At 37.7% G+C, this 10,728-nt stretch overlaps 1 protein-coding gene across 1 annotated transcript in view; it reads left to right on the top strand.

Moving 5' to 3' along the window:
* Positions 1-10,728, top strand: part of PDE7A (phosphodiesterase 7A) — a 61,872-nt gene that overhangs the window by 45,232 nt on the left and 5,912 nt on the right. Inside the window, exons 7-11 of the mRNA XM_023517558.1 lie at positions 2,403-2,503; positions 6,113-6,244; positions 6,438-6,529; positions 8,745-8,889; positions 9,540-9,636. Of these exons, the coding sequence (XP_023373326.1) occupies positions 2,403-2,503; positions 6,113-6,244; positions 6,438-6,529; positions 8,745-8,889; positions 9,540-9,636 (567 nt within the window). The remainder of the gene's footprint in view (positions 1-2,402; positions 2,504-6,112; positions 6,245-6,437; positions 6,530-8,744; positions 8,890-9,539; positions 9,637-10,728) is intronic.

Genomic DNA, 10,728 nt, shown 5'->3' with positions numbered 1-10,728 from the left:
AGCTTCTTGCTGGCCACAGCACATCGAATCAGGATGACCCGGGGCCTCTCGTGGGAAAATCTGCAAAGTCTCAGAGCCATACGTGCAAAGAGTAATGAAGCAGCGGGATGATTTTGCAGTCAATTTCGTACACTGCCACAGCTTGCTGGCAAAGATGATACAATTTTTGTATTTTTCTAAATTTTTGAAAGCTAAAACTTTAAAAGATGAAGTGCACTTAGGTTTCTTTTTTTCCTGACCCTCAAAATCCCGTGACAACAGACTTTAAAGATTTATTTTGAATATGATTAAAAGTGCAAGATGATATTTATATAATACTGCTCTGCTAGGAAACAGATTAAAGTGTTTTGTCAAGTAAAGAAATATCTTAGAAGAAATTAAGGATCATGAGGATTCTTTCTTAGGTTTTTTTTTTTTTAAGGAAAAAAGTAATATTTTCTTTCCTCCTAAGTACAAAACTTAGATAAATTTATTGCCTGGACTTTGGAGAAACTTTTAAATTTATGTTAATTTATAAATAATATGCTTATAGTGCTAGACAGTAGTCTCCCTTAATCTGCAGTTATGTTTTCTATGGTCTTAGCTACCTGGTGTCAACATTAGTCTGAAAATATTAAATGGAAAATTCCAGAAATGAACAATTCATACATTTTAAATCGCAAATCATTCTGAGCAACATGATGAAATTTTGTGCTGTCCTGCTTCATCCTTCCCAGGCTGTGAACCTCTGCTTTGTCCAGTGTCCCCATGTGGTAGAGCCCCCACCTGTTAGTCGCTGACTAGCCATTGTGGTTATCAGATCATCTGTCCCTGGATTGCTATCCTTGTGTGAAAGGCATCCTTATTTTACTTCATAATGGCCCTGAGCACAAGAGTAGTGATATTGGCATGTTTTTATAATTGTTCTCTTTTATTAGTAGTTACTGTTAATCTATTACCATGCCTAACTTAAAAATTAACCTTTATCACAGATGTGTTTGTATAAGAAAAACATAGTATACATAGAGGTAGTGTCATGCATGGTGTCCTGTTTAAAGCATCCATGGTGGTATTAGAGCGTATCCCCTGAAAATAAAGCAGACTACTCTACCAATATATAAATTATAAGACACATACAAAAGTCTATATTAACAAGGGTGTTTGACAGCCTGAGCAAGAGTGAGAACCCATCTCTAAAAATAGTTGGGTGGGCTTGGTGCCTATAGCTCAGTGGCCAGGGCGCCAGCCTTGTACATAGGAGCTGGCAGGTTCGAATCTGGCCTGGGCCTGCCAGACAACAATGACAACAACAAGGGTATTTGTCACTGGTCCGTTTGAGATAAAAATAATAAAAGGCTATTTTGAAGGATGGGATGGGCTATGCCCAGTGGTTCACACACACGGCGGATGGATTGATTGAGCTACCGAGTTTGAGATTAGCCTGAGCAAAAGTGAGACACCCATCTCTACTAAAAATAGAAAAACTAGCCAGGCATTGTGGTGGGCACTTGTAGTCCCAGCTACTTGGAAGGCTGAGTCAGGAGGATCACTTGAACCCAGGAGTTTGAGGTTGCGATGAGCTATGATGCCAGGGCACTATAGCCTGGGGCAGTAGCATGAGACTTTGCCTCAAAAAATAAATAAACAATAAAAAGGATGAGATGGAAGTTCCGAATTTTCATCCTCTTTCCTACTTACCAGTGGGTCCTGCTAATCCACCTCAGGGTAGGCTTGCTCTCCTTGAGAACTGGATTAGAGTGTTGTGCTGCTGGGACTATTGTCCAGGTTTAAGGGCGGCAGGCACAGCAGCAGCCCTGTTCCTAGTCTGTTCTTCCATGACAGCATAGCGGATACTGACAGGAAGGCAGGATTAACAGAAAACCCATCCCTAGCGCTGAAGAACGAATTCCAGATCCAAACTGACTTCCCTGGTGATGCCCACATGTACCATTTTCACGTGTTCCAGTCTCTGTACTGTTTTAGCTTCATAAAGATTTTTGCTAGCTTTTGCGTACTGCTGAATTTGTAGTATTGAGAACAGTACCCAGTATGGTAAGTATTTGTTGGATAAATTGTACTGTTTTTGTTAAACTGAGCTCACTTTAATGGAAAAGAGCGTACTGTTAAATAAAGGGAGTCAGAGGAGTTTAGCACCATGATAGATTCACATTTCAAAAGAGAAAAAGAAAAAACTATTTTGCAATTTTGACATGAATGCATTCTCACTAAAAACATTTGCAGACAAGTTACAACCAAAATTAGTGTTCATGCTTTGGGTATACATGTCATCCCCCTGACTCTGGGCAATTTTAGCTGAAAGCTACATAAAAAGTGTGAGTGGGTAATTCATAATTGTCACAATTTTTGTGTGTGTCCATACTGCCCATTTCCAATAAAAGTGGGATTTTTTTTCTTTGATGCAGTAATGATTCAAGAAGATTACCACAGTCAGAATCCTTACCACAATGCAGTCCACGCTGCAGACGTTACTCAGGCCATGCACTGTTACTTAAAAGAACCTAAGGTAAGAGGTGGATTTACTTTAGGTGAAAATAATTAGAAAATTCCTTTTTTTTGGCCGGGGCTGGGTTTGAACCTGCCACCTCCGGCATATGGGGCTGGCGCTCTATCCTTTTGAGCCACAGGCACTACCCAAGAAAATTCCTTTTGATTTACTTTATTTTTCCCTAAGTGACTTGACTTAAAACCAGAAGCTTTCTTCATATGAGCAGGCAGGGACTTGATCAGGTTCCACACAGCAACTGGAGAATCTGGGTGGGTGTTGAGCCAGAAGCTGGAGAAGCCCAAGCAAGAGCCAGGTCACTGGAACCCTTGGGTGCTGTGTGAAGACACTTGACTAAATGCTCAGCTCTGGATCAGCTTCATCAGGCCAGGGCCAGCCTTGGTTCAGCAAATGAAGGGAGGGAAGCAGAAAATTATCCCGGCTAATGCATGAGAATGAATCAGACAAGACCTGCCAGGAGCTCTTGCTCCCTGAAAGAGAACAAGTTGACCCTAGGGAAGAAGAGAGGTGGCTGGTTCATAAGATCTCTCGGGAATTAGAATGAGCAGGATGTGGTGTTCGAATGCCTTAGAAGCTGATGATAACTGATGGGTTTGGGCAGTGGAGTAGAAGAAGAGGGAAGTCTTCTGTGAGAGGATCAGTATGGAAAGAAGAACTAGCTTTGGGGTCGGTCTGAGAGAGGCACTGAGTTCCATGTTGGACATGTGGAGTTGTGGAGTTGTGCCACATCCAAACAGACGACCAGCAGAGTTGGATAGAAAAGTCTTAAAGCATAGGAAAGAAATGATTGATGTAACTTCTGGGAGTCATCAGCTGCAGATGTTCTTGAAAGCCATGTTTGCCCACGTGCTTATTCTATCCCTTTGTCCCTGGAGGTTCTAAAATTCCTACCCCTTGCCCTACTTCAAGTCAGTTCACTCTTAGGATCTCAGTTGTGGCAGATGTCAGTCAGGAAGCAGGCTGACCAAACTGGTTCAATACGAGTTTGAGAGGATAGGTAGTCTCATTATTTGAGAGATTGTGGAATATGTGAAAATGCCCCAATTTTTTTTTAGTGTATGTACCTTGACATTTTTGATAAAAAAAATCTATTGTATAACTCGTAGGCAGTAGTAAAATGTACATTGGCTCGGTGCCTGTAGCACAGTGGTTATGGCACCAGCCACATACACCAAGGGTGGTGGGTTCAAATTTGGCCTGGGCCACCTAAACAACAATGACAACTGCAACAACAACAACAACAACAAAAATAGCCCAGCATGTGGAGGGCACCTGTAGTCCCAGCTCCTTAGGAGGCTGAGGCAAGAAAATCGCTTAAACCCAAGAGTTTGAGATTGCTGTGAGTTGTGATGCCACGGCATTCTGCCAAGGGTGACATAGTGTCTCAAAAAAATAAATACATAAATAAGATAAAATGCAGACATTTTATGTGTACAATTTCGATAAATGTATACTCCCAAGTGCCCCAGTTTTTTTAATTAAACTTTTTAAAAACTCTGAGCCAAACCTGCAACCTCGTGGCACCTGTGGCTCAAGGAGTAGGGCCCCGGTCCCATATACCGGAGGTGGTGGGTTCAAACCTAGCCCCGGCCAAAAACTGCAAAAAAGAAAGCAAACCTGCAACCTCTGTTTGAGAATCTTGTGGGAGAAGTGGATAAGTGATTACCATACAGTCCGATAAATGGAATAACAGTGGCCAGCTCTCTGGGCACAGAGGAAGGTCAAGCCGGTTAGTGAAGGCTCCTCTCACCCCACCTCCCACTGGGCACGCCCACCCAACTAGCTAAGGGACATGAGGTGATACTAGGTGAGTGGTGCATGGGAAGCATGTGGCTAGGTATGAATACAAATGCGATTTTTAACACTTGCCTGTAGAGCTCTGAGAATACCTATTTTGAATACTTTTCATCATTAACATACTCAGTGAACTTTTTAGCCAAAACATCAATTAAGAATATAGATAAATAAAATCAGTAAGCCCTAAATGAAGCAATTGCCTTTTCCCTTATCATAGTGAACACTTGAAAATAGAGTCACCCAGAGTTTTAGAAGTGAGCTCTAAATCATTGGAAGCCTTAAGGTTGTATCTGTTTCACTTCCTGAGCCTTCACATTTTTTAATGTCTTCCTTCATTAATTAAATGCATATTCGTTGAGCATTTGCCTTACGCCAGGAACTGTCTTGGTATATAGTGGTGGACGAGGATGGAAAGGTCCCTGCCCACATGAAACGTACATCCCAGTGGGAGAGGCAGTCATTAAACAAACACATAAAGAGAATTTTGACAAGCACTGCAGTAATAGAGTAATGAGTAGGGCAGTGATTTTCAACCCATGCGCCACAGCACATTAGAGGGCATGAGAGGATTTTAGGTGTGCCTTGAAAAATTGTAAAGCTCATTAATTAAATTATTTTCTAAAGAAGTTCAATACACAGAAAGTCTATTCTTCTTTTTACTTTTTTTGATCAACATAATATAAGTGTGCCATGGAAGTTTAACTGTAGGTTTAAGTGTGCCACAAGATTAAAAAAAAAAGTTGAAAAACACTGCACTAGAGAATGACCAAGTGATGGCAAGAGTTGACAACTTTAGATAAGGAGGCCAGAAAGCACTGGCTGGGCCAGCGTGTCACGGAGGTGTCAGCCATGGGGAAGTCCAGGTGCAGAAGGAGAATTGAGTAAATATACTGAATATTGGTGGCATGTGGTAAAAATTTTTGTTAGGGTATAAGATGATGAAAGGTTCAGGAGCATTGTCCTAATGTAAACCTAAATAAAAGTATGTTCTGATGATTGTTACTGTGGCAGGCCATACACTGTTATAGAAACACAAGTCAGTTGTTTGCTGGGGAAGGCACTGGAAACAGAAAACAGGGTGGGTGGTGGGAGGCACTGGGCCTTAAGAGGTGTGAAGTTTGCCAGAAGATGAAAAGCAACTCACAGAAAGCTTTTGGAATACTCTAGGTGATTAAATCTTTATTATTTAAATTTGTAGATAGTTAATAATAAACTTTTATTTATTAGGATTATCGAGAGTAAAGTTATAATTTCTGGTTTACAAGATTGCTTTTTCTAACATGAATACATTGTGTACCTCGTACTGAATGTATCCATTTGCGAGAGGATGTTATTACAGATTTCTGCTCACGTGATTACTCAGTAGTTTCCTTAAACATTAGGATGACAGGAATAACCTTGCATTTTAGATCGTAGTATTGAAGTTCAATGACTAAACACCCTCAAAATTGTGAGTCTTCTGTTTAGTAATGGCTACAGCCATAAAAATGTATAAGCCTGCATTTGTCATTTTAAAGCCATTATTTCTCAAAAAGAATGGTTTATAGTATACTTAAGCCATCTTGGTTAAGCTTGTTAAACATGAAACATGAGTTCTGTAAACTCCACGTGGGCGGGATCACTGTCATGTCACACCCGTCCCCGTGTCCTGATGAGGCCAGGATGTGGCACGTCCGTGGTAGCCTTAATGAACAGCTGCTTAAAGAAGTGCATGAGGGAGAGGGGACTGCCAGCACTGCCACTGGCTGCTACGTGATGGCAGTGAGCTTGTTTCAGATGTGCCTGATGTGTTATTCTTCTGTCACACTTTAGCTTGCCAATTCTGTAACTCCCTGGGATATCTTGCTGAGCTTAATTGCAGCTGCCACTCACGATCTGGATCATCCAGGTGTTAATCAACCTTTCCTTATTAAAACTAACCATTACTTGGCAACTTTATACAAGGTTAGTGCAATTTTATTACCAAAATTTACTATTTTTGCAGTCTAGAAAATGATTCACATTTTGAGGAACTGAAGATTATGAAAACAAATTTTTAGCAAATGTTAGAGTTTTAACCAGGTTGATATTACTAATAAATAATTATGTCCAGAAAGAGATTTTCCACTAAATAACTCAGAAAAATTCTTGTTTGTAGAATACCTCAGTACTGGAAAATCACCACTGGAGATCTGCAGTGGGCTTATTGAGAGAATCTGGTTTATTCTCACACATGCCATTAGAAAGCAGGTAGGTATTTGTTATCAATTATGGAAATTAAGTTGGCAAAGTCATTTATAATTTTTTAATAATATTTTTAAAATTATTATCAATACCTCTGCTGATCTAGATTGCAAAAAATAATTATGTTCAGGTGTTCCACAGTTTACAGTGTTTGTTAAATTTAATGGATAAATTATCTTATTTTAAAAATTTACATTAAAATTTTAATAATTTAAAGCCTATTCTACAATATAATCAGTAATATTTTCATGCAGATTAATTTTTATGAAAGATCATTCCAGGGATTTGAATACTATGAGGTTGTGGTGAGCCATGGATGACGCCACTACAGTCTAGCTAGGACAGAGAGTCTGTCTCTAAAAAAGAGTTTACTCCAAATACACAGTGGCTGGGCCATAGTTGACCACAGGCAGTCCCAGGGTTATGAACAAGATAGGTCTGTAGGTTTGTTCTTGTATGTAAGTTGGACCAGGCACATTTATCTATTACCTGAAAGAGCCTACATTCGTGAGTTGTCTATCAGGTTGGATGTTCGTAACGTGGGGACTGCCTGTACTTAATTACATAAATAGGTGTTCTACATTTCCACTTTATATTCAGCTGAATAAAACCTTAAGGTCTAGCTAGGTATAAAGATAAATTGGATAGAAAGTAGACATTCTTTATGATAAATAGATTCATCAAAGTCTGTTTCAGGAAGTTTTCAAAACTGCTAAGAAAGTGAAGAGATGGCTTTACAGCCTCAGTAACATAGACATGGGGTCAATTCTGGAACTACAGGGTAAAACAACGAATGGAAGGAAAAGTGGAAAATATTTTAGAAGAAATAATTTAATGTTAAACAGGCTATTTGAGGGTCTCATTAAAAGCACTAATATAAATAATCCCGACATGATGGTGATGTTAACAAAACCTCATGGGACTGGCATAGCAGGGTCCACAAACAAACGCGCAGAGATGGCTTCAGAAAACCGTGTAAGTGGATCAAACTGTCCAAGTCGAGAAAAATGGTGAGGCCTAAAAATATGTCTGGGTATTAAGACTGAAATTACACTCACTGTTCTATCCCTTCCCTTTCATAATTTAAAACAAGTTATAAAAAATTTAAGTGTTTGTGTAATGACCTTAAGAAAAAAGATGGACTTTACTTTTCATTTTTTTAAATCTTTATTCATGGATACCATTGGGAGTATGACAATACTACTGGTAAGTGAAATCATTTCTTGCTGTAGTACAAATGTACGAATTGCTTAAACACACAGTGTTTGTGTATATATTAATATGGGTTTTTTATTAAGACTGATTGAAGTGCTTGCTTCATTATTCCCTTTATAACATGTTTTGCATTTGAATTCATCAATTCTCAGATTTGATAAAAATAAAGATGAGGGATTCTACTTAATAGTGTCCTGTAATGTTTTCTTCATTTAGGGTTTATTTTATTTACTATTTAATATTGTAAGCTGACAGTTCAGTATTGATCATCTTACAAAGATAATGTTTGCTGTAGCCCATTAAAACAAAAGGCAGAGATTTATTTCTTTTGTTATCTGACTTGAGGCAGTCTTTAAAGTGATACAATGTATTTGCTATTTGTATTAACATGTTACTTTTTTCCCTCCAGAAAATTTGGATATTCCTTATTTACAGATAGTTGTTTCTTAACTTTGACCCTCAGATGTATAGTCGAATCTGCACTGTAGTAAATTGTTTAGTGGAATTTCATCAGGCATCTTAGTCAAAATGTCTCTAGGAGTCAGTTGAGTGTGCTTTGATTCTTTCCATTTGAATCTTCCTTCTGCTTTTCAGATCTGAGGCACCAAAAAAGAAACCAAAGTTGTTACCTTCAGCACAAGGATTTTCCAGTAAAGAATCCCAGCAAAGAATTTTTTTAACAACATACCAATAGTATATTGATTTTTTTTTTTTTTTTAAAGTCAATAATTCCACCTTGGCTGACAAAGTAAAGGCACTTCTTCTGGAATGTTGGCATATTGGTATTCTCCCACAAACTCTCTTGGTTTTAGTTTTTTATTACTTTAATAATTTTTGATGCATTCATAAAAATTCCCTTTTGTGATAAATTTTAAGTCAAATGGTAGTTAGAATATCTTAGGCCTTTATAAAGCTTTCTAAGCACTAAGTTTAAGGAAAGTATATCAAGAGGTTAACTATTTAATTAAAAGTCTCATATTTTCTCTTTATATTTCTCTAATTCTAGGCAACAAATGGAGACTCAGATAGGTGCTTTGATATTAGCCACAGACATCAGTCGCCAGAATGAGTATCTGTCACTATTTAGATCCCATTTGGACAGAGGCGATTTATGCTTAGAAGACACGAGACATAGGCATTTGGTTTTACAGGTAAAAGGGGACTTAAAAGATTCTATTTCTAGGGTACATCATGTCATTGTTAAAATAAAAATGAAGTATTCTGGTATAGCTTTTCAGAATGGTTACATCTTTTTTTTTTCCTCCGGAGTGTTTAAATTGTAAGGATTTAAGGAATCCTTAAAAAAGGAATTTCTTTTAATTAGTACACATACTTTATAGACGATCACTTATGAATCTTCTATTGGGGAAGATACCATTGCTTTTGTATTTTTGCATACTTAAAATTTCTGATGAAAACAATTTCTGCAAGATTGGGGTACTGATCAACAAACAGCATTTTATTCTAATAAATTCTCACATATAAAAAAATAGAGAACTGGATTATTTCTTTCTAGCTTATTTATGTATATTTTATGGTTAATCCAGTCCTAGTGGTTGGCTCTTTTGTTTTGCTATGGAGCATACATATATAATTAGAACAGCAGTCTACAGCCGCTTCATCAGCATTTCTGTGAAAACCATTGGTAAACCCAATAGCACTATAAAATTAATATAAAAGACGATTTTCTGTTGTAATATTTTTATGTATTCTTTCTCCCAGTACTAGAGTATATTTAAACTTACTACAATTGAGATTTTACTTTATTTTCTTAAAAGCATTTTAATCTTTTGTTTGCTAGATGGCTTTGAAGTGTGCTGATATTTGTAACCCTTGTCGGACCTGGGAATTAAGTAAGCAGTGGAGTGAAAAAGTAACGGAAGAATTTTTCCATCAAGGCAAGTAACAGTGTCAAGTGATAATTAATTTATTCAGTTCTTTTTTTAGCATCATAAGAATAAGAACATCACATTCATGAGAGTCTAGTTATTTTTAATTACAATTCACAGTAGATGTACATATAATTAATAATGTACAAATTGAGCATCTGTTTCAAAAGCTAGTAGTCCTCTTTTGGAATGATCAGACGTATTTATGCATTTGTGAATATACATAGATTAGGCTTAGAATTTTACTGTACAGAAAGATTCCCTGAACTTGGTCCATCCTTGTCCTGTGTGGAAGATCATACAAACATGTCTTATAAGGTTTTTTGTGTGATTAAAGCCAGGATGTAGGGATCATTTCATGCACTTTCTTTTTTAAATCTACCTTGTAAATTAAAATGCTGAAAGAATTACATTCTTGGGGTAACACCTATTAAAAGTTTTCTACATCCTCCCTTTAAAGAAATATATCAGCTTGGCAACCTTTTCCATGTGTGAATAAATATTTTATTTTATTTTAGTTTAGTTTAGTTTTTGAGACAGAGTCTCACTTTGTTGCCCTTGGTAGAGTGCTGTAGCGTCACAGCTCACAGCAGCCTCAAACTCTTGGGTTTAAGCGATTCTCTTGCCTCAGCCTCCCAAGTAGCTAGGACTACAGGTGCCCATCACAGCACCCAGCTATTTTTTTTTTGTAGTTGTCATTGTTGTTTAGCAAGCCCAAGTTGGGTTCGACTCCACCAACTCCAGTGTATTTAGCCAGCACCCTAACCACTGAGCTAAATTTTAAAAAGAACTAATTGAGAAACTATCTTCTTGTGAGGATTAACTATGGTTTTCCTAAGAAATTTACAGATGAAGACTTTATTATTATTTTGTAAAGACAGGGTTTCACTCTTGCTCAGATTGGTCTTGAACTCCTGAGCTCAAGCGATCCTCAAATGCAAAAGATGGAGAAACGGGTAAAAGAGAATCAGGTTGGAGATTAACCATGTTTTTCCTAAGAAATGTACAGATGATGAAGACTTAATTATTTTTTTTTTGTAAAGACAGGGTCTCACTCTTGCTCAGATTGGTCTTGAATTCCTGAGCTCAAGTGATCCTCCT

Source organism: Otolemur garnettii, unplaced genomic scaffold (assembly GCF_000181295.1).
Source record: "Otolemur garnettii isolate 467f Iridium unplaced genomic scaffold, OtoGar3 scaffold00113, whole genome shotgun sequence".
Taxonomy (NCBI): domain Eukaryota; kingdom Metazoa; phylum Chordata; class Mammalia; order Primates; family Galagidae; genus Otolemur; species Otolemur garnettii.
The sequence above is the reverse complement of the archived record's forward strand: the minus strand, read 5'-3'. Positions and strand labels throughout refer to the sequence as shown.